At 37.8% G+C, this 25,139-nt stretch overlaps 1 protein-coding gene across 1 annotated transcript in view; it reads right to left on the reverse strand.

Annotated features, from left to right (window-relative positions):
- hs6st3a (heparan sulfate 6-O-sulfotransferase 3a) overlaps window positions 1–21,287 on the reverse strand; it is a 30,574-nt gene extending 9,287 nt beyond the window's left edge. The window contains exon 1 of the mRNA XM_043240973.1: window positions 19,953–21,287. Within this exon, the coding sequence (XP_043096908.1) occupies window positions 19,953–20,488 (536 nt within the window). The 5' untranslated portion in view covers window positions 20,489–21,287. The remainder of the gene's footprint in view (window positions 1–19,952) is intronic.
- Between the last annotated feature and the right edge of the window lie 3,852 nt (window positions 21,288–25,139).

A 25,139-nucleotide genomic window follows, 5' to 3' on the forward strand; every position in this document is an offset into this window, starting at 1 on the left:
AATGACCTATATATATTTTTTTATTTCATTTTTATTTTAAATAAGTTGATTCTAAAAAATAATAATAATTCTATTACGTACTTTTGTGATTTTTGTTACTTTTTTAGCTTTCGTTTAATTTTATTTTTTTAGTTTTAGTAATTTAGTACTTCAAAATGCAACTGAAGTTACTTAAAGCAACATTTCTAATTTTAACTCAAGGGTTTTCTTACTTTGTTTTAGATTTAATTCAATTTTATATAGGGTGCTGTCACATCTCTGGACTTTTGTTATTGTTTTTTTTGTCTCGAGCCACGTGCTGCCTGTGCTCTACCTTCCCTTCGTAATTGTTTAATTGTCTTCACCTGCTCCCTGTTAATTTGGTAAATTACATTGTGTATTTAAGCCCTGTGTTTTGTGTGCACGTCATCATTGTTACACAATGTTACTCAGTGTCTTTTCCCGAGGTGTAGTCGTGGTTTTTTGTTCTGCCTACCTGCCTTTTGTATATATTTTTTTGCCAGTTTTGGATTAAATCTGTTTAAGTTTATTTCGAGTCTCGAGTGCAGTGACAGGTGCACTGATTCAAACCTGTTCAAGACTGTTTGAGTCTTTTTAAACAATTCATGGAATTCAAAACATTTTATAGCAAAAACAATAAAGCTAAAATTTCATTTATAATGGTATTGTAGAAAAATCTGTGCTGAAAACCAGCAGGAAACAAATCAGAATATCTTAGTTTTTCCTGAAACAATCACACTGAAGAAGCAGGTGGCTCTTTTTAGAAAACAGAATTGGTCCGAATAGGCTACAGATATGTAAACTCAAATCTTTTAATAAATATTTTATAAGGTTCTAATCTTCACTGTCCCCTGCTGATGTCATCGCACAGGGACAGCTGTCATTCTGTAGATAGATTTATCTTGAGCACAGTTACCTAACTCTGAACACAAGACGTCCCTGCTATCTCTGGCATTTGAAAATATGTGATATCCGCATTTCAGAATGATTCATACGACAGATAATATATCATAAGAACCACAGGCCGTATGAATATTTATGAGGGGATATGTTACAGGTCACAAAATGCCATTTAATGTGTGTGGTTTATTGATCAATCAGTCATATTTCATGAGTGTTTCGTTTGAACCCCAGTAAAATGAACCCGGAACAGATAATAACTTATACATCCTTATTAAAGCTTACAAAGAAGAGAAGCTTTTAAACCAGAATGTTATGCTTGATATGACAAAGGCATGTATATTTAAATATTATACGTTAGCTAAATAATACATTTGGATTTCAAGTTGCTTTAAAATCAGTTGTGCACCACTGTGAACTGAATGGAGCGTGACTTAAATGGGTGAAATAGATGTTTATGCCACTGAAGTTTAGCCCCAAAAGAAAAGTTAGTCAAGAGACAGATAATGGATGAATAGACAAGACAGATGGATGGACGGATGGATGGCTAGATAGACAGATGGACGGATGGCTAGATAGATAGATAGATGGACGGATGGCTAGATAGATAGATAGATAGATACATAGATGGATGGACGGATGGACGGCTAGATAGACGGATGGATGGCTAAATAGATAGACAGACAGATAGATGGACGGATGGCTAGATAGATAGATACATAGATGGATGGATGTATGGATGCTAGATAGATAAATAGATAGATGGCTAAACAAATAGACAGATACCATCTTGGTTTGGTGCATGCAGCCTTACAACGAATACAGGCAACAGCCCCAATCCAGAAAGAGGACGTCCCCGCAGCAACGCAACACTGTTTAATAAAAGCCAACAGCGAATGCCATTAGATACGCACTTGAAAACAAAGCCCTAGACAGTGGCCATGTACTGATTCTGAGCGCGTCCCTCACATAGACAGACAGAGGAGTATACTTTAAAGATTTGTGAACTCAACTGTTTGTGAAATGGAGCTTTGTGCTTGTGCATCCTCCCTCTCTCAACTATTATTTATCATGTAAATTAAAGGCTTTGTACTTCAGTCGTGTTCCAGTGGTGACACAGAGGCGTTCGTGGCTTCGCCGTATCTTATTTTGATAAAGTATCAACTGTGCTGTCAGGAAACACAAGTCAAAGGTGCACACTCAACTGCTCTTGGTTACCGAAGCTAAGAGCAGCTTTCAGATCCCCAGTGCTCATCCAGCTGGATCCGTCTGTGGCTTTTGACACCATCAACCACCAGATCCTCCTGTTCATCCTTAGAAAGTTATGCATCTGAGGAACCACACTCCAGTCTTAGCTCTCTGGTGGGTGATTCAGGGTGTCTTGATGGTGTGAGGTTTCTCAGTCACAACTCCTTGCTACTGGGCTTCCTCAAGGTTCAATGTTCAAACCGCTTCTCTTCTCCATTTACGTCATCTCTAAGATCTGTCAGAAGCATGGCTTGTCCTATCATTGCTGTGCTAATGACACCAAGCTCTACTTCTCATTCTAACCAGATAATCCGACGGTAGCTGTTTGCATTGCAGCCTGTCTGACAGACATTTACATGTCACAAAAATGAACTGAAACTCTGTTACACTGTTTTTCCCCTTGTTTATCTGTTAACTAAATCAAATATGTATTGTATTCCATGCATTTATATGTACTGCAGATTACATAGAACATTATAATGTAATAAAATGTTTAATAGTATTACATCTAGGTGGAATTTTTTTTATTTATACTACTGTCTGTTCAAAATAGATGAAAAGAAACTGAGCATAGCATAGTTGTTGTGCCGAAATCGTATTGAACCATGACCCGAATAGATAGATAGATAGATAGATAGATAGATAGATAGATAGATAGATAGATAGATAGATAGCTATAGATCTACCAAACCAAAACGACATATCAAAGCATTTCCTTTTAAAGAACTATTTATCACAAATGGCCTGTTGACCTAATCAGGCTTTCACTTCAGTCAGAAGCATGCTCTGTGTTATCGATCAGGGCGAGTGTCGACTAAACTCGATGCTTTGTCTCCTTGAATCAGGAGGGGAGCACCACAGAAAATCAATACGAGCCAAAAACAATTTTATTTCATTAACATTAAGGCCACCAGAGTAATTAAAGAGCAGGTTTAATATGCTTACGTTAGCATGTTTTCGACATTACCATCTAAAACAACGAGCATCCCAGAGAAAAGCGGCTATTTAAGACTGCGGCCGCGGTTCATTCGAGGATAGCTTTCAGAAGCAACATCTGCTTCATGCTCTACTGGGTTAACATTAACTGATGATTTTAAAATCTTCTGTTTCACTAAGCAGGGTGTTTGCTTGAATGGAAAGCAGTTTCACAGCACATTTAAACTGCTCTGATAAAGGACAGCCGAGCTGAGGGTCCGCTCCGGTGGAGGACATTGCAAAAAAGACCTTAAAGGGATAGTTGACCCAAAAAAGAAATGTCTGTCATTTATTTAAAAATATTATGACTTTTTAATCCTTTGTGGAACTTTTTTTAATTCAATTAAAATGAGGAAGAATAAAAAATCAGAATATAAAAAATATCTTTAGGTAAAACTGGAGATTCAGATTACTGTAGTACAAGAGAATACTATTTAAGTCTTTTTACTAAATTTCATGTTTAATTCAATGTGCTACTTAACATTCCTTTTTACTTATTAGTAAAATTTACTAGACATTTCTAAGTCAACTAGAACCATTTTTTTTCGGTTTGGAAAAACACTTAAGTATGTAAAGCAGTCCATAAGACCTTTTCTTGATTCCTATAAAATCGGTTTAATTTTTTCCCAAATTTACTTTTGTGTTTTTAATAATTAACCTTTAATGGTTTAATAAATGTTAACAATCAAAACTGTATTGTATTTATAAAGCATGTTCAAGACGCAGTGCAACATTTCTGTCACAATTTTTTCGAATTACATAGAATTTTTATTTTTGGGGGGTTGTCATAAAGATATTTTAGTTTCTGTGTGTATCTGGTGACAGTTTTATCGAATGAAAAAATCCAATATAATACATGCTCTCAGAGCAGCTCTGAAGATGAAGTTCCTCATATATAGCAGACACTGAAAACATGACAAGTTCTTATTTGTTTTTAACCATCTTCTGAAGCCATACAAAAGATTTTCAGACTATTTTAATTCACTGATCTACATTCAGCGTTACCCAACACTTTTCAATGAATCTGATTAATCCGAATGCTTCACTAATGTGACTAATTAATCAGAGAAGGTCCAACAGGTTTGGAACACCACGGAGGTGAGCAATCTTTAAGTAAACTCTTCCTTTAATGTTACCCACTGGTTGGCTCTCAGAAATACTTCTAACTGTGCTGTTTTTAGAATTTTCTCAACCGCAGCATATTCGGCAAGTGCACATTCCTTTCAATAGCATTTTCACTTAAGAAAAGCAGATGGCAGATTTTGCAGTCATCAGGCATGCGGCGGCTCTAGTCATATCATCAATTGCAGAGGCTGTGGCAGGAACAGCTTGCCATTTCCATACAGACAGCAAAGCATGAACGCCCCATAGGCCGTTTCTGTCTGGATGTGCTGAGTCATCGGCCGCTCGCCGCAGTTATCGCCACCGCTCCAGGCTCTTACACAAATGAGATTGGGTATAGATGGGGGAAAAATATAAAAGGATAAAAATCAAAGCTATAGAGAGCTCTGTCATCCCGGATTCACTTAATGCTCTGTGAAATCGGCGAGGAAAGCTTAATGACCTCTAGTGGTGATTATGCATTACAACATATTACGGCTAAAGCAGATTGGGTTGAACTACTAAAGATTTTAAAGTTTTTAAAAATGGAATTGATGGGGGTATTTACCCCATGACCACCACATGTCAGAACTGCATGTTGTAAGTAATATTTGAGTAGCCTGTGCAAAAGGAAATGAAAGACTGTTGAATTAGCCTGTCAACAAAAGTGGGCTTTAATTCAGGGGCTGAAAAATGAGTCGGACGAATCCCACAGGGCACAGGAAGATCAATTTATTGAATTAATTGCAATTTGAAGTCACACCGCAGAGACAACAGAATTCAACTGCGTTCAATCTGAACGTTAGACATGTTTCGACAATTTAAAACTATTTTTTCCATGCAGCAATTCTATATATGTGTGTGTGTGTGTGTGTGTGTGTGCGACAACGTGCTTACAATTAACAATTAAAAATAAAATGCTTCATTAAAAGCTACTTCCAGCGTGCAGCTCTGTAAATGTCATTCCATTTTAACTCTACTTTTAATTGAATATTTAAAAAAATAAAATAAAATGAATGCAATTATGCATCCTGTCACCATAATTTAGATTCAGGAAATCCAAAGCCATTCTCTGTTCGTAATAATGCAAAACCTCATCAGCTACAAGACGTTCTCTTTCCAAAGTATAAGAATGTATTTTTTGTTGCCAATAATTAATAAGAATGTGCATCAAAGTGCATTCATCATGTCGCAACCGGTGTTCATTTGTGTCGTCATCTGTTAATAATTGTTTCTTGTGTAATTACAGTTGTCTGCTGCATGCTTCGACAAAACCATCATATATCGAATGCGTTTCCATTATGAAAACCTAAGATCAGTTTCCACTGCACGGCTTATCATTTTCATTTCCCACAGAACTGCATGGAAGACGAGACAGTGATTGTTAATTGCAGTCTCTTAAATCAAACTTTATGCCGGCCTGTCATCTATTCACCTACAGGAGTTGCTAAGCAGCCAATTAGAGTCCACTGACTTGAGAGCAGACAGCATTATATACTTTACAGGCACACTGTAAACATTACATTTTGTTTTAGCGTTTTACTGCATCTGATGCAATTTTGAATTTAATGAAAATTCTGTCATTACTTACACACCTTCAAGTTGATGGTGTCCCGTGGAGCTTGACAGACATTGCTATTAACTTTCAAAGCTGGGTGAACGTTCTTTCAAACGTCTTCTGTTGTGTTTCAAGGAATGTAAGAGCAAATGTTTATTAAAACCGCATGTGGGTGAATAAATAGAAGTGACACAGACAGACACTAACATGGAGCATAACAGCTCTGCCATTTTTCTCTGACTTTCTTGCTAGTTGCTTCTTCAGAGGCAGTTTAAAACTAATCTGAAACAGGCCAAAAGTCAATAAAAGTGCCAGGGATCAGGGCTGAGCAAAATTGAGTCTGTAGCCCCAACAACACAATGAAGGAAGGCAGAGGTGGAGAAATCAGGCGCCAAAGCAACAACAACAGATTTGTAATTTGCTGCGAGTTCACCGACTGCATGAACTGCTGCTGAAAACCTGAGTATTTCCACATTTGCACAGATCTGATAGTCCTGAACGCTGAAGGAGGGGAAAATTCATAACACAGGAAACCGTCATTTGTTTCCCTACGACTTATTACTCGCATAATTAGCAGCACCTGTCAGCCGATATTCAAAGGAAATATTACAACAAGACCAAGAGTGACATTTACCGTATAATAAAAGATTCATATTTTAAATAAATGCTTAATGTTTTTTTTTTATTTTAAATATTAATTAATGTTTAGAAAACAGCATATGCGCATTGATGATGCAAATTCAGCTTGCGTCACAGAAATAAATTACACTTCGAAATATATTCAAATAAATATTTAAATAACACTTCATAGTTACCTGTTTGCTTTCTTGTTTGTTCATTATATATATATAAATCCGCAACCCTGGAACTTTCCACCCTGAAGCATTTTAAGTGTAAGCACTGACAAAACTGGTCCATCATCCAGTCTATGATGATTACATCTCCGGTACTTTGGGCTTGAAATGGGAAAGAAATATAATTTAAATGTCAGTATTATGCATTGCAAATGAAAAAAGTGAAAATGAAAAAAAACACCACCATTTACTTAATTACCCAATAATACTGTGATATGGCAAATTATCTTTCTTGTTTGTAGTGCATATGCATACTTGCAGTTTTATGATTGGCTGTGTCACCATAAAGGAAAATTTGCAGAAAATGTAGTCACTCTCAGGCTTTACAAGATGTAGATAAGTTTTCTTCGTCTCAACATGTTTTAAGGAATTTGGCATTACAATACATCGTTACATTTAGCAGTGGATCCTCAGCAGTGAATGGGTGCCATCAGAATAAGAGTCCAAACAAATCCTCAGGGTTCCAGTCCATCAGCTAACATCCTGTCAAATGACATGCTGTGTGTTTGTAAGAAACAAATCCATGACTTTATCCATAATACTTCTTTCTCCTAAGAAAAAGTTGTCTGGTCTGAATCAGGAGAGATATATACACAAGCAAAACTGTTCTGGATTTTAAAGCACAACAGCGGATGGACTTTTCAGGTGTCCTTGTCAGATTGTTAACTGATGGGCTGGAGTGATGTGGATTACTTGTGGATTATAGTGATGCTTTTATCAGCTGTTTGGACTCTCATTCCGACGGCACCCATTCACTGCAGAGGATCAGTGAGCAAGAGATGTAATGCTAAACTTCTCCAAACCCGTTCTGATGAAGAAACACTGATGACCTGAGGTAAACTCGTTTACATCTTCCTTAGATTTTTCGGTGAACTACTCCTTTAACAAGTAGCTCGGTTTCGACTGGCCCCAGAGTTAATATGATAGAATTGTGCTCGCTACAAAAGCAGGTTAGAGCAGGGATAATTGCTGCCATTCCTCCTACCATACGTGTCAAACATATTTTTATAATGAGCATTTGATGAGGGAACATAAGAAACTCCAGAAGAAAAGTGTGCCTACACACATACTAAAACAAGAGCACAAAAGAGAAGATAAGAGCAGCGCTCGTTCACTCATTTAGCTCATTTGTGCAACAAAAGGCTTTGATGGAAGGAGGTTTGCTTTGATCTGTTATCATTACATGCGAGCCACAGACAAGACATACCGCTGAGATCCCCCGCGCGCATGGGAGAAGAAATTGTCTATTCATTGCTAACGTGTGCTCCTGTGCGTTCGTGAAATATCTGCATGTGTCAGCATTTTACACACACAGAGGTACCCGTTTTCTCTCATGGGGTCCTTAACAGCTAACAAGTTTCCTACCTGAGAAGAAACAAATAAAAATAGCTTTTTCAAAGAAATTTGAGAATAGTACGGAAGCCTGTGAATAAAAAATAAGGTAATTACGTTTTTTTAATCTCACAATTCTTGCACAATTTTTTTGCATTAGCAAGTAAATATAATCTTGTAACTATAGGTTACAAAGTCTGCAGGAAAAACGACAATTTTCTTACAATTATGAGTTGATATTGTATACGATTCTTTCTCTTTTTTTTATGTGTACATCTTACAATACTGACTTTTTTCTCAAAAATGCATTATGTATCTTTGCAACTACAAGTTAAAGAGTAGAAGTATTGTGGAAGTTCAATTAGTGAGGAAAAAAAGGCAAATTGTGAGTTTATAAACAATTCTGTCTCAATTCTGTATGAGTCTGTATCTTGCGATTTGCAAAAAAAAAATCTGAATTGTTAATAAAAAGTCGCAATCGCTTGTTATATTTTTATTCGCTACTAGAAACAAGCTTCAAATGTGCAAAGCCCAAGCAAAATAAGTAAATGTCTGCTTCATCCCTTCAACGCTGTGGCGTTAGATCAGTCCTATATATCGTGCAAATCACTGCTGAAGTTTACACTTGTCTTTAGTGAAGTAAATAGCTGTCTGGATGAATTATTCTGGCTCAGGTATTGTCGTGAGACTCGGAGCTGTACTGAAGTGCTTGTCACGCTGTGACAGATGAAATGCTCATGCTCAGTGCCACCAGGGCCCCAAAGTAAACAGTCTGTGCTCGAATTTAAATTTCCACTCAGACGTTTGACACTTCACGCTTTCATGACCTTGTTTGGTTTAATAATGTCTTGCTTATTTATTTACTTGTGTTTCGAAACGGTTATCACTGCAGGACTTCGGCATTCGCTCACAAGGGAGCTGTCACAATCAAAACACAAGTGCCCACACAAGAGCGCTCAGATGTGAAATTATTCAGGTGCAAATACTGTATATGACAGCAAGGTACAGCGAGTAAAGGCATCAATCATTCAGCTGTCTGCTTAGTTTGAACAACAAAACTACATTAACTTTTAAGTGTTCCTTTCAACGTTTCTTTAAATTAATTAATTCATATTTATTACTATTAGTATTTGTCTATTTATTAAAAGTATATCCAGCATTTAAAATCAGGAATATTATGAAATATTATTAAAATTTAAAAGAATGGGTTTTGAAATATTCTGAAATTATAAATTATTTATTGCTGTGATGTAAAGCTACATTTTCAGCTTCAATACAGAAATCACGCTAATATGCAAATTTGCTGCATTATGATGATTTACAGTACACTTTATTATTATATAATTCTTTATACATTAATTATTTTATTTATTTATCTCACAGTGTGGTAAACATTTTAAAATGCCCCTATTATGGGTTATGAAGGTTCATATTTTGGTTTTGGGAGTGGGTCAAAAAACTTTCATTTTCTTACAGTAAGCATTTATTTTGATCCCTTTAACGATTACATTTTTCCAAACCCCTTCTGGTTATTGGTCTCACAGTTTCTGTGAGGATATGTGCATCCCCACCAGGTCATTCTTGCCAAAGAAGAAGCTTACAGAAGTGAGGATAAAATCGTGTATAACCAGGCCAGCAACAGACGAAGGAGATCAGAGTGGTTAAAAAAACTACTCAGAAAAGCTGAGAAAAGAGCTCTCTGCCACTGATCCGGCGTCAGTATGGACTGGTCTGACAAACCACTCTCACAGTCTGTAGAGAATCTGTAGAGAAACTGGTGTTTTACTGTCAACTTGAAAAGGCTGGTCTATCACCCCCCTCTCCGGTCTGATCTGTACTCCACACATTCACCTACCCCCTCCCTCCCCATCCAACCTGCTCTTAACTTCTGTGTGGATAAAGTGAACAGGGGTCTTCAGGAAGCAGAAATCTAGAATAGCTTCAGGCCCAGATGGTGTTTCACCTGCCTGTTTAATAGTCTGCGCTGACCAGCTGCTCCTGTCTTCACACAGATATTCAACAGATCTCTGGAGCTGTGTGAAGTTCCCTGCTGCTTTAAATGCTCCACAATAATTCTGCCCCCAAAAAAGCCCAAAATCACTGCATTACAGACCTGTCGCTCTCACAACTGTGATCGTGAAGTCATTTGAGGGACTGGTCCTGGTTTACCTGGAGGACATCACTGGACCCTTGCTGGATCCTCTTTAGTTTGCCTGCAGGTCTGGGAATTATGCAAGCATCTTATTTGGACTTCAGTTCAGCCTCCAAGCCTTCTCTCAGACAAACTGACACAGCTCTCCTGTCGGTGGATTACCAGCTTCCTCAGAGACAACTAGTGAGTCTGACCAAACATACAGGACTCTCACCATCAGCAGCGGTGCCCCTCAGGGTTGGGTTCTCTCCCCGCTGCTCTTCTCCCACTCACCATCATGGACAGGGCTGTGGTTGCAGTAGAGCCATTCAGTTTCCTGGCCAACACCATAATTTAGGACCTGGGTCACTCGCATTGTCTCCATTGCGAAAACGGCCCGGCTGAGATCAGCTGAGAAGGTTCAACCTACCACAGGAGCTGCTGAAGCAAATCTACTCTTCTATCACCGAGTCTGTCCTGCGTTCATCCATGACTGTCTGGTTTGGTTCAGCTACCAAATCAGACATCGAGAGACTGTAACAGACAATCAGGACCTCTGCCCAGCCTCCAAGATCTTTAAATCTCCAGAGCGAGGAAAAGGGCTGAGAAGATCACTCTGGACCCTTTCTCTTCCAACCGTTGCCTTCTGGTCGGCTCTACAGAGCACTGACCATCAGAACAGCCAGGCACAAGAACAGCTTTTTCCCCGCAGGCTATATTTAGCCTCAATAAATAAACTTCTAATTATAAATCGTCCATCACATCTGCCATATTTATACATGAAACCTAAAGTACACTTGTAAACTGCATGTTTAGCAAAATAGCAAATCTGCACACTTATAACATGTGTACACTTATTCAAACAATGACATTTTTCCCCATACTTCTATGTCTGTATATAGTACATTATTTAATTTCTGTTTTTCTTTACTATGTATGTTTTTGTCTGCACTATGCTTGTACGTTCCTCTGCACCGGAAGCTCTTGTCGTCAAGTTAAATCCTGTGTGTGTGTGCGCAAACATTCAGATTTCATTTAAAGCAGCGTTTGTGAGCTTTTGAAGCTATTAAAGCAGCACCTAGTGGCAAAGAATGAATTAGCATTTTCACTCACACGAACACAACAAAGACCAACAAGTGGGTGGGCAAAACGCGTTTTAAAAAAACGACTCGCTTCAACGATTCAGGGTCGACTCTTTCTTCTGAGAGACAATAACTTGCTACGCTGTGCGCTTTCAGGTTTTAAACTTTTCATATTTTCATTCACGTCATTTTCAAAAATCCATAATAGGGGCATTTTAAGTTTCAGAGTACATAGACAAAGGAAATGTTTTGATCCCTTTAACAAGCCTACGAGTGAAGTTTGCAGAAACAACAACTGCGGCAAACTACAAAACATGTATTCTCCCTCTCACTCTCTGTCTGTCTCCTGTCCACCTACACGCATAGAAAACCATGTCTTTCTGTCTTCCTGATAAAGAGGTCTGCAAAGGAAGTGATTTCTCATGGCTGATGCCAACCGGTTGGCACTGGATTCCCGACTGACACTCAACTATAAAAGCTGCACAAAGATGCTGACACCCTCAGTGCTGCCCAATTTGATCTGTGATACTATTAGAAAAACAAGCCTGAGCCAAAGCCTCACTCAGAGATTCCTGCTCCATCTGGCACTGACGCTGAGAACTAGTGTTATAGGCGGCAAATCATATACTCTTAAAAATAAAGGTGCTTAAAATGTTCTTCACTGCAATGCAGGACAATTTTTGGTTCTACAAAGAACCGTTTAATCAAAAGAACCGTCTCTTTCTTACTTTTCTTACTGGGAGAGCCTCCACAAAGAACCTTTCGGATGTTAAAAGTTCTTCATGGAACCATTTAGAAGGTTCTTCTAGGGCATCGTGAAGCACCTTTATTTTTTTGAGAGTGTAACCTTCATATGCACACAATGAGCAGTGCCTATATAAAATATTTATTTAAAATATATTTACTGATATTAAAATAATTTCGACTCAATAATGTTTTCATGTAATGGCCAAAAAATATATAGTCTATATTAAAAATGTGATATAAAAAACAACAACTAAAAGCAATTGATTTAAATGAGAAATTTGTTTTTAGATAATGCAAACATAAAAAGAGGAACAATGAGCAAAGTGGGAAGAATATCTAAAAAGAAAATGCAATTACAATCAATGCTAATTACATATGATTAGTCATATTAATAAATTATATTTTTATTTTTCTTTCCACATTTATAAATATTTTTTCAATATTAAAAACTAGTAAATGCTATTTGTCAGTTTACTCGTGAAACAAAAACAAAATGCATCTTTAATTAATTAAAGTACTATTTTTCTACCACACTCATGCATTTTTTCTTCTTGTTTTAAGCATAAATCTAAATTTGTCATTTAAGTACTGAAACACTGGCTATTGTCAATTTACTCACGGGGCAACATTGCATAATATTAAGATTTATTTTTAAACGCGTGTGGAATAATTCAGAGCTGTATTTTTCATACCCAAATTGCAGATATAGTTCCTTGTAAATAAATTGTCTTGTAATTTCAACATAAAAAAACTAGAAAACACTTCTCGCTGATCGGAGGATGCATAAATATGAATTTAAGATAACCTTTTATGCAAACTAGCATAACTTTACTTCTCAGGTAAATGTATCTTGTTTTAAAGACATTTTTTTTCCATCATATTTTATTTAAAGACATACATTTTTTTACACATTCTACTGTAAACCGAGACAAATACTGATTGATAAAGGGATGCAGTGGAAGAAAGGCATTTTTTTCAGCTAAAAACAATACTTTAAGCAAAACTAGCCATCTTTGTGTTTGTAAAACAATGTGAGAGAGACCTATAGGCTCAGAGACTAGCTAGTACACACGTATCAGTTTCACTGCAGCCCTTACAGTGTGCCTCACTGCTGATCCCAGACCGGAGCGTAGTCTATTCTTGGAAGACGCTGGAAACCCCAGGGGATGCAAGACTGGAAATGGAGTAAAAGGAGAATTTAACAAAGGCAGCGACAGTGTGTGTGTGTGTGTGTGTGTGTGTGTGTGTGTGAGCGAGTGAAAGTGTGCAGTGTGTTCATGCATAAATCTGCTCCTGACTTTGCATAAGGACTCTGAAACTAGATAGCATTTAAGAGCTCCAGCACCAAACCCCAAAGGCTCTTGGAGCAGATTCAACACACCTCTGGCATCAAGCGCTACGTGCTGCATATCTCTCCGCATCGGCTCTTAAGTTGATTGGTGGCCACATCACAGTGTGTCTCAAAGTTTATAATATATGATCCGTTCTGAAGTGTTTAAAGGTACGCTGAGCCACCGGGGCCGCCGTTATTTTATTGCCACATGCGATAGAGGCGCAATCATTCAGACTGGTCTGATGATATTTGTGTCCGGTCACTGAAATAAAATAGATCATAAATTCCCAGCTCTGTTTTCGCATAATGAAAAGGCTCTTTTTCCCTTGACATTTTGTGAATGATAATCAAAATAGCTGAGTCAAAGTATGATCTCTGTACTGTGTGAATTATTCTTGCGGGGCAGCAATGTTTGTGCAGTACGATTTATACTGCAACTCTACATTCTTACTGTACATAATCAGCGTTTTTTGATATGTTTATAGTTTTCACATGAATATTAAGCAGTTTTCAACATTTGGTAATAATAAGAAATGTTTCTTGAACGCCAAAATCAGCATATTAGAATTATTTTTGAAGAAACAAGTGACACTGAAGAGTTGCTGAAAATGCAGCTTTGCGGCACATAAAATAAATTAAAAAACATCTTAAAATAGAAACAGCATTTTTAATTGTAGTTATATTTCACAATTTCACAGTTCATACCTCACCTCGGACAATTCGCAGGTCTGATTTCTTTCTTCTTTTATATTATATTTGCAATATATAAACACGTTTAAATAGTGCGATGAGAATTAGTGCGTTTCTATTCAATTGTATAAAATGTTTGTCATCATTCTTCATTGACAGTCATTTCACTGTATATAATATTCATGCCAAAAAATCGTAATTAATATTCAAGTCACGCTCTCCACGCGTTACAATGTTTAAGATTATTTAGCCAAAACGTTCAACATTGATGCATTCATCTTAACACTACTCTTATGAAGATTCATTTAAACTGTGGCATACAAATAAAAATCAATGCAATCAAAAACAAGATAACTAAATATTTACTATAGTAAAACCATGGTAAGGGTGTTTATCAATCAAATCACAGCATTATTTCAGACGTGTATCTGTCACATCTCTGGACTTTTGTCTCGAGCCACGTGCTGTCTGTGCCCTGCCTTCCCTTGGTGTTTAATTGTTTAATTGTCTTCAGCCTTGTCTCGTTAATTTAGTTAATTTCCTTGTGTATTTAAGCCCTGTGTTTTGTGTGCACGTTTTCGGATCGTCAATGTTACAACGTTCCATCGTTACACGTTACTCTGTTTTGTTCCCGAGCGCTTTTCGTGGTTTTTGTTCTGCCTACCTTTGCATATTTATTTTGCCCTTGTTGGATTAAATCTAAGTTTATTTTTGCGTCTCGAGTGCTCCCTTTTCCTCCCGAAAAACCACGGAAATCGTGACAGGAAAAAAAACAACAACAAAAGTCCAGAGATGTGACAGTATCAGGCATTTTTTTGCCTCTCCCAGGTCTGTTTGTAGTTTCTAATCATAGAAAATAAGTTTCTGAATTCAATTAAATCATAGTGTCAAAGTTATTAATTTTAGAACTTATGTCAAAAATGACAATTAGAGAACTTTGTCTCGAGCCCACTGTCCGCTCTAATCTATCACTTACAGCAATAAACACAAAAGTCCTATTTCCATCATTTTTATGCCATTTTCTTTATCTTAGAATTAGTTTGTGACTTTAGCTTTGGCTTGGCTGATTGTCCATTTCGTTTTATTCTTTATCCATTGAGGTAGTATGGCAGACTGATCCGTAAGCTGTATCCCACTCGCTAACCTTAATTAAAGAAATATCTAATCAGAATATCCTATAGCCTAATATTTTAAATATATGAATATATTTATTACCACAACGGTGTAATTATCTCGCTGTAAACGCTGACTCTCCTGCATTTTCTGCAAACATTTTTAAGTGGTCTATATAAACCTTGGAACCTTCTCCCATTTAAAGCTGAGTATTGTCCTGCATTTATCGCTCTCCCAGTAGAGCCATCCCATATTTCATAGTTTGAGTCTAGTTTATCTGTTCATAGACCTAGTTTGTTTCCTTCATGTTCTGACCTCTTGCCCATGCATCTTGGATTAACCCCTTGCCTGCTGTTTAGGACTTCTGTTTTGTTTGTACCTGTATTACCCATTGCTCGTATTGAAGGATTATGCCTCTTGTTTTACTCTCTGGATTACGTTCAGCGATCGAAGACCCACGCTTGCCCTTAATTTACTCATGTGACTTGACCCCTATATATCTGTTTACTGGTGTTTAACTGTTTCACAAAAAAAGCCATGTTTCGCATGGATCCCCTCGCCTCTGTCTCCCTTGTTACATAAATACAGTAATTTGCTCAGTTTTTTTTGCAGTTTTATTTTCAGATATAACGTGAAACTAAATACGCTGCATAAACGACGTTGCAAATCTCATTTTTTTTTAACAATAGCAAAACTGACAAATGAAAGTAAGATCAAAAATAAAATCCTAAAATCTAAAAATGTACATTCTTGCAATTATTTCGCAAAAAGAAAAGGTATTTAAAAAAAAAAACTTTGCAATTCTGAAAAACTGAACTGTGAAGTAATGTGAAGAGTTGGGAGAAAAAAAGGCTCTTTTATCTAAATTTTGAGTTTGCATCTAAGCAATTAATCTTTTTTTATCTTTATATGTAAGTCTTAATATACGTCTCGTAAAGAATGCTGAGAGAAGCATCTGAGACCAAGTCTGATTCTTAAAGGAAACAGCTGAGAACTGATCAAAATAAATGTGCTTTTCAAACTTGCACAATAACATTTTCTGCTGGATGAAGCTGGGGGGAAAAACAGAATGCCGATAAAGAAAACCGTTCTAGAGTGCTGGTGCCAGTGATGGGTATCATCAGCCTGATTTTCATTAAAAACACCCTCCATGCTCTGAATTCTCAAGGAGCGAAAGGGCACGACATAAAAAACACATTAAGAAGAAACCCACGGGAGCTGATGGCAGCGATCCCCAGAGCGGCGGGAGGACGCACATCTGGTATTAAGACAGAGACTTTTGCATAAATCTGGATGGTAATCTCTCACTCAGATGATGAGATTGCCGCTCTCGCTTGCACTAATCTTCCTGAAGGAATCCGAAGATTACAAGCATCTCAAGAATACCTTACTGGAAGCGACTGATGTCTCTCTGATTAGTGTCTGACGGCAACAAGGGCTTAAACACAAGTTTGATATGTAGAATGGGATTTATCTACAGAAATGGAAGGAAGGGGGTGGAGAGAGAGAGAGAGAGAGAGAGAGAGAGAGAGAGAGAGATGGTGGCATACATTCACTTAAAATAAACAGGCCAACCCTGTATTTGTGCTTCATGTAACTTAAAGGGATAGCTCATCCAAAAATGACAGTTCTTTCATAATAAATTCACAATCATGTTCCAAATCTGACCTCCTTTGTTTTGTGTAGATGTAAAAAAAAACTGCATGCCTTTAACCAAACAATGGAAATCCATGGGGTCCAAAAGAACAGTGAACATAACTGACTTTTATTATATGGCCATCTTCTTTTGTGTTCCACAAGAAATTCTATACTAGAGCAGCATTAATCAAAATAACAATTAAATCGTTAATTACCATATTGCAAAGGCTAAGAATTATATGTATACACATACACACGTGCATGCATACATTTAAAAAACAGGTTATATTTATATATATAATATAAATGATTTAAAAATATAAGTATAGACATGTAAATATTTTATATATATATATATATATATATATATATATATATATATATATATATACTGTATGTGTTTATGTATACATAATAAAACTCTTATTCTGTATGCAATTAAGCGTGATTAATCATTTGATAGCACTGGTATTAATATTTTATCACTTATTTTATAGCTACGTCGATCGTATTGATATTCATAACTGATAATCACACAATTTTGTCCAAATTAAATGGTTAAATCACTATTTTTGTGTGTTCCACAGAAGAAAGAAACACATAATAGTTTAGGACAACATAAGGACGAGAAATCAGTTTTTATTTTCGGGGTGGACTATCACTTTAAGCCCCCTTTCTTTGTTGCGTTCTGGTCAAAGCTCTCATTGTGGTTTTCCCGCTGCTTCCTTATGGATATTCAGGGAGTCATAAATAAATAATAAATAAATAAATAACACAAATTGACAATGCAGCAGGCCTTCTAAATACCTTACAAGCGGCTAGATTAATGAGAGACGCCAACGGAACATGCTTCTATTGTGAGAATGCCAAGCAGTCTATATAAAGGATTGTTATTCTATCGCTGCACATAGGACATGCTGCACTCCTTCATGCATTGCTAATGTAATGCCTGTAGTGCTCCAATTCCAAACATGCCCGATGCCTTATGCTGCCTTATGCATACACACAAAAGTGCTCATCCCACCCACACACACACACACACACACTCATTACACGTTATCGTTTCTCCTATGCACGCATGAAGACGTTTTCCACAGTTCTGCATCTTTACTTTAAACACAATATCTCAAATGCCAAAGCAATAAGACATGATTATAGGGGATGTGCACTGCAGAAGCACTTGTCTTCACAAAGTACCCAATAAAAGCTATTAATGTGTCTTAAGTTGGATCTCAGAGCTATCTCTCTGGGTCTATCGCATCTCGTTTTGCCTTTATCTGCTCCAACGCTGGAGTGCCTGCTTGACGAGGCATCACGAACGAACGGAGGATTTAGAAGATGAGAGATTCGGCGTGTGTGTGCTGGGAGGGGATTAATATCCTGAATCGTGGCAGCAGATGGGATTTTTTTCAGTATTGTCTGCCGTAGACCTCTCAACGTAACACGATCGTGTAAATGAAACCACATCCATTGTTGCATGCGGAAAAGTGAGAAGCTGCGGTGCAATACATACAGTGTTCCACTGCGTTCTGGAGCGTGCGTTGCAACATTTATGCATGCACGTTTCTTTACACTCCTAAAGTAAAGTTTCCAAAAGGTCCAGCATGCCAGAGAAGAACTATCTTGGGTTCCACGAGGAAACAAAAATCCTTTATCTTCTATAAATTTTCAATGGGTGCTAAAATGAAACCACACACTCTTAAAAATACATGTTTTTATAGAACAACCACTTTCTTTCCACTATAAAGAACCTTTTCTTCAACGGAAAAGTTCTGTGGACGTTAAAGGTTCTTCATGGAACTTCAGATGTTTTTTTTGGAGTGCGTAGACGCCAACCTTATTTTTTAAAAGCGTGGCAGCAGTTTTTGCATCACGCTTGGTCTATTTTGTCAAACTAATGAACGATTAATCAGCTCAAACCTGCCAGAAAGCTGTTTTTCTGCTGTCTCAGCAATTTCAGACACATCTTAACAGGGTGCATACAGCAGTAGTTTGGCTATTCTTGCCCCATAATAACATTATAATGATAAAGTGTACAAGCCCTGTGCAGTGGATCAACACCTCTGACTCAGTCAGCTGAGAGTATCGATTTATGTTCTGTGGTAAAGAGGAGGATCGTAAACATGCTTGAAGAAGCTCTGCAAGGCCGGCTGAGACGAGGAGGGTAATAAGAAAGGAATATTCATGCGGCTGCAAACACACGCTGTAAGAGGTGTGTGTTTTATAGCACAAATTGATCAATGTTTACTGGCTGTCGGCATCAAAAAGAATCAGTGAACAAGTCTCGAACAAACAGTTCACTCAAATTCATCAAACCTCACTTTCCTGGCTCTGAAAAGAAATTATATCGAAATACATCGAGGTCTAAATGACACCTGAACCCACTGACTTACATTCAGCAAATGGTGAGAGAATTGTAGTTTTTGTGCGGACTGTCTCTTTAAATCTTATCTGAGTAAAATCATACAGTGGCCAAGCTATTTTTTTTTAGCTTAGTTTGACATAAACACATTTAGGGCCGTCTGAAGCCGTCTCACGCTCAGTCAGGCGCATATTCAAAACTGTGTGACTCAGAATGGCCCTCAGCAGGGAGCTGATCTTCACAGATGTGGATCATTTTTAGACGCACACAAGTGGAGAATCCAAAATCATGACACTGGCAAAAATATTGCAAAGCACTGACAAAAAAAATAATAAAGATTTATCATTTGTTGCCGGCACATATAGTTTCCACGCTGTGCTGATGCATATAAATATAAATGGTGACAACTTACAGCTTTTTTCATATGCATAGGTTTTACAGATCAGCAACTCATTATGTCTGTGTGGCTTTCTGTGCGTATTAATTAAAATCTTGTTTGGGTTCTGGGTTCAGAGAACAGTTCTTAAAGAATCCTTTTTCCTTATAAATAAGGTTCCATGGATGTTAAGGTTCTTTCTGGAACCACAGATGCCAGCAATGATCCTTTATTTGTAAGCATGAGGTGAAATCGCCATGCTACAGTTAATCCGTTAACAACATCTGAAACATTTTTGTTTTTTATTGGTGTTACATCTTAAAGTTGTAACGCCAACTTCGAGTTTTAAACCTAGCCCACTTAAAAAGTGAATGTTTTATCAAAGTTTGCAAAGCTACGGGCGATGAAAGCAGTGTCACACTTCACGCGTCAGCTTTTGATGTTTCTAAATGCATTATTAAGCGCTTAAGGTCTCGCCAAACGAACTTCGTTAGGAGCCACGCCACACTTACCGCCTGTTCAATGGCGCGTCTTTCTTTTGCTTTTTATTCATCACAGCGGGGACGCAGTTCGTGAGCTCGGTCCAGTCCGCGTGGAGACCGCAACTCCATCCCGTGGAGAAGCGCGAGAAGAGCCACGACTCCGCTTTACCGGGCCGGTGACACGTGCACTTCTTCTGTCCGGAGCGGCAGTCGCACGGTCGCTCCAGGTGGATGTTGCGCACCAGGTGCCTCCCGAACGTCGTTCCTCCGGTCTTCTGGATGTGGAGGAACACGATCACGTCGTTCCCCTTGATGTCGAAATCCACGTGGCGATAGAGGTCCTCGCGCGTGAAGTTGAATTTGGACGGGAATCTGAACGGGGCGTCCTCGTCCGAATCCGGAGACTCTCTCTTGACGTCTGCCGGATACACCGAGAACGGGAAACTCTCTCCGTTGCCGAACCGACAAGACGTGCTCCCCGCTGGACAGATGTACTGATAGCCGATCATGACAAACAAAACGGTCAAAACGGGAACTAAAAGGAGTTTGTTGGATTTATCATCCATTGCAAAGACAGTGAACCGGATGATCACGCCATTGGTGATGCTGTAGCCGCTGATGGAGTCCTCCAGGTGCTTTCCACGGATGATGCTCGCGGGCAAGATCGCAGACGAACGCGCCTTCAGTTAAATCATAGTTACGTAAAGGTCAGCCGAACCGTCGGATCGTGGGCAGAAGTCAAAAACAAGCCTCGCGTTTCCACATCGCGCTAAACTTGCAAACGACGCGTTGCGAGCGTTCTCATAAACTGTCGGATAAACCGGTGCACGTCTCTGAACATCCATCTGCAGCGCGGATCGTCTAGCGTAACGCGTTTAGCGTAAACTTGAGCTTTCCTCCTCCGATGGATCGTAACGCGAGATCCGGACCCATTGTAAAACACGTCCAGAGATCTGCTCCGTCGCGCCGGGCTTCAGAGCTGATTGCACCGCTTTGGGATGCAGGTCTCCGAGATGAGATTTAAGAAGTTGAGTTCCTGTTGCAACTTGCTCTTCGTGTGAGGAGAGAGAGAGAGAGAGAGAGAGAGAGAGAGAGAGGAGAGGGAGAGAGAGAGAGAGAGAGAGAGAGAGAGGGATGCCTCTTGCAGTCATTGGGTGCGATGAGAGCTATCTTATAGGCTAACTTTGACATAAACTTTACATACTTGCCTGCTACAAATGAAAGTAGTTATCCAGGACAAATTTGTTAGCCCTAAACTGTATTAATTAGTTAATAATGCACACTTATGGTAGCCTAAATATAGAGACAGATTGATCTTGATGGGAACCTAAAAGTGGACAAATGTGAAAAATGGCGTATGCTCTTTGATCTGTATAATAAATATGCATATCATTACTAAATTGACCTTTTGGAAGCACATTTCACTTTTTGGGGGGCCGGGGTCCTTAACGATGACGTCACAAATAGAGGGCGTGGCGGTGTTCAATGTTCATGTAGGCCTACTTATAAAGTTAAAGCTCATTTAATGTTTAATGAAATGATGACTTGGGAATTAAATAAGATACTTTAAATCAGAAACGCTGCTATAGAATATACGGATATACATGTTTTAAATTCACTTAAGTATATATTTGAACCTTTATGTAAGCGTACGTTCACCAAAAATACTTGTAGTAGCTACAAGCCCCTGTCTTGTTTGTTAAAGACGCAAAAAAAAGTTTTCCACTTTGTGTCCTACATTACCAGAGTTTCTTAAAAAGAAGCTCCAGAGTTTGGTTAGAAGAGGGATTTTTAATGTTCTACTTTCCAGCACGAAAGTTCTTAAATTTTGCTTTCTATATATATATAACGTAAGGTTATTTGCCATTTTGGATTTTAATTGGAAGTGCAAGATAACGTAAAATTTCCATTTCTTTTCTAATTGGTTCTAGTAAACCCGTTCGAGTACTCCCTGGTCTGTCTTACCCCAAAGAACCTCTCGGTCAGAGACTGTTGAGGCTTGTGGGAGTCTGACGTGGAGCCGGCCTGGGCCGCGTCCTGGTTCTGTTCACCCTCTTCTGTTTGCTTAAATAAAGGAAAAGGCTGTTGAACAAAGTAAAAAAACTAATCAATATTTTAAAAAAACAACATTTAGGCACAACAGTGACTATTCAATAGGAGTATCTAAAACTGAATTGACCAAGACGTGCAAATGGAAACTAGGAAACTCATAATACTTGATATCAATAATGCAAGGAGCCTCTTTTAATTCATTGTTGTCATAACAAAATATGACCATAATTTGAATACAATGCATAATCACTCTGGAGAGAATGAGTGTTTTAAAATATTACGCTTAATTCAATGTTTTATTTCCCTATAATTGTATGTGAAAAGTACTACACTAACAGACAATATGCATTTTTTGTCCTTATATGACCTTGATTTGCCTATTGATGCAATCCTCCATTCATCCACAACGTGTTTTTGTTTAGTTTTTTTGATAGAGATCCGTATAAAATGTTGATTTTTTTTCCTAGCCGTCAACCTGGCAGTGTTTCAGCACCGCGGACAGCTCCTCACAACAGAACTATACTTTTGCAGACGCATTCCCGCGGCGCGAAATCTATAATCGAAGCAAGCATTAGATAATCATTTGAAGGTTTTGCATGTCAGAGATAAGACGACATGCAGCCGTTTGGCTTTTGTTGAACTTGCTGTAACTGACTGTCTGCATTCACCTCCAGGGCTCTTGTTGTGTAGAAACCGCGGGGGTGGAAAAAACATCTTGTTCCCCAAACCGTTTAAATGTAGGGATATAGGATTTTTCCCGAAACGGATCACAGTAGCTCCACCTCAAAATCACCCCCCCACCCCTTTTCGTGATGAAATAACCAACGCTGTGCTAAAATGCGATCCCGTTAATAAACATTTAGAAGGAATGAGAGTCGAAAAGGTGGCTAGTTCTTTTGGTTCGTGAAGAATTGAACTTTTCTTCATTTTGTCCAATAGACAAGTGCGGATAATTTCTCCGAGGATAATTAGCATCCAGCTTTGACGGGTTTAGGATTATTAGAGAGTGCGTGGCTATGTCTGTGTAGATTCACGGAAGTAACAGTAAACATCTCGTGAACACAGAGCTGGTAATTTATCTTTCTGTTGAGTGCATTTACATACATTAGTCATCAAGCACCACAGGAGCCTTGACAACAAGATAGGGAAAATTATTCTTTCTTTTTTTTTTTGAAGACACGACACAGCCTGGTGGCTATTAATGGTTAGCTGCCTTAAGTGTCACCGTTATCTCCTCACGTTACAAAATACGACATTTTTAAAAAAAAAGTAAACTCGGACCTGATTCAGGGTTTCTTCGGCTTTTATGAAAGATAATTTAAATCTTTTAGAAAGTTCTTTTTTAACCCCTAGTAAAGAAATTCTAATGAATAAATTAAAGGGAACACGAGATGTCCATATGTTCTCTAAATGTAAATTCGTGGGGAGAACACAATGTATTTTGTTAGAAGCACTTCGATTTGGACAAACTGAGACTTTAACTTTAAAATGGGTAGCAATAAGGTGCCTTGGTCATTTTGGGGTAATTTTTTGTTGGAAGACGGGTTTATTAGGAATCATAGGTTGAGATTACTTGGCAGAACGGCACAACTCAGATGTTCAAATTTGTGCAACGCATTTTATGGACGACAGTTTTGTTAACCTAGGAGAACACAAAATCATCACTGTGTTTGTCACACGACAAACTGCTTGAACTGGTGGTAAAACCGACAACATTTTACCTTTGAAGGCTGAACTTGTGATTATTAGTGAAAGGGGCGTTACATTTCTTATATGGGCTTGGATTGTTTAGCCAATCACGATGCACTGGGTCAGCTGGCCAATCAGAGCAGGCCGTGCTTGTCAGAAGAGGATAATAATAATACAATAATATACAGTATTTGAAAAATTATGTGTTTTTGAACATTAAAGCATGTTGACATATTTAGTTACGCCAAATATAACAAATAATGATATTTAAAATAGCATCATCTTTAACCACAACAATTTTACTTTCATATAATTTTTTACTATTATAGATATTGTTCATATTTTTAATTATTTGAAAATTTTGTAATATATCATTTTTAAAATGAATTTCCATTCATCAGTTTTAGTTATTTTAGTACTTCACGTTCAACTAAATCAAAATGTGAAATGTTGCCACGGCAACTAGCTGAAATAACTTTTTAAATGTATATATTAAATGTAATAACATTTACGTTACTTTGAGTAACAATTGTTTTTATGATTTTAGCTTTTGTTAAATAAATATTGTTTTGAATCAAGATGCATTTACAAAAATCAAAATGATGTTAAAAAGCTTTTTTTTCAGAGCAGTTGGTCAAAATCAAGTGAGTTTATGGTTAAAACAAGAACAAATATCTGCTAATGGGTCAAGAAAAATCGACTTAATTCAAAGGACGAACCAGTTTTCTTATTTTACAGTTTTCGTTTATTTGACGCTATTTTTTGTTCTTGCCTTAAGCATAAACTTAAATTTTATGAAATCAAAGACTCATTATTTATTTTGCATCTCAAGTAAATGTCAAGTAAAAAAAAAAAAAAAACAAAGACAAAAATACTGAGCAAACCAGCAGAAACCAAGATAAAAAAAAATGAACCTATTAGTAAAGAAATTAAAATGATAAACTGTACAAGCAAAACTGAAATACGTGCATGTAAAACCGAATACATTTATGAGACAAGAACAGATGATTTTTCCTCGGAAATTGGTGGAAATATAATATTTGCATACAGCGTGTTGCTGGCGAATAATACACAGTATCTGTGAAAATGGATGTGCGTGACTCAGAGCATGATTTGATATTGTAATAAAACAAGAAGCATCAACACTGACAACATAAAAGCTCCTGTGCTCAAAGTACGCTCTCCTCCGAAGCAGCACCCTGCAAACGTGTAGGCCTGCGGTTTCGAGAGAAATCCATACAGGACTTTGATTAATGCAGCAGCTATGAGCTTTAGTCCTGCATTCCCCCAGCTGAGACAAGTAATCAGTGTTCTTGTTCTGCCTGCACAGAGACACAAAGAAAGAGACTACAGAGGGAAGGGGGCGTTCGCGGAGGCCCAGTATACATAAGCGTGATGTTTCCCTTGTTTGTTTGATTATGTGGTTTGATAATGCCAACTATTAGGCTTCCCAGGGGGCCTCAGAGAAAGTGATTG

The sequence above is a fragment of the Puntigrus tetrazona genome, chromosome 6 (genome assembly GCF_018831695.1).
Source record: "Puntigrus tetrazona isolate hp1 chromosome 6, ASM1883169v1, whole genome shotgun sequence".
Lineage (NCBI taxonomy): Eukaryota > Metazoa > Chordata > Actinopteri > Cypriniformes > Cyprinidae > Puntigrus > Puntigrus tetrazona.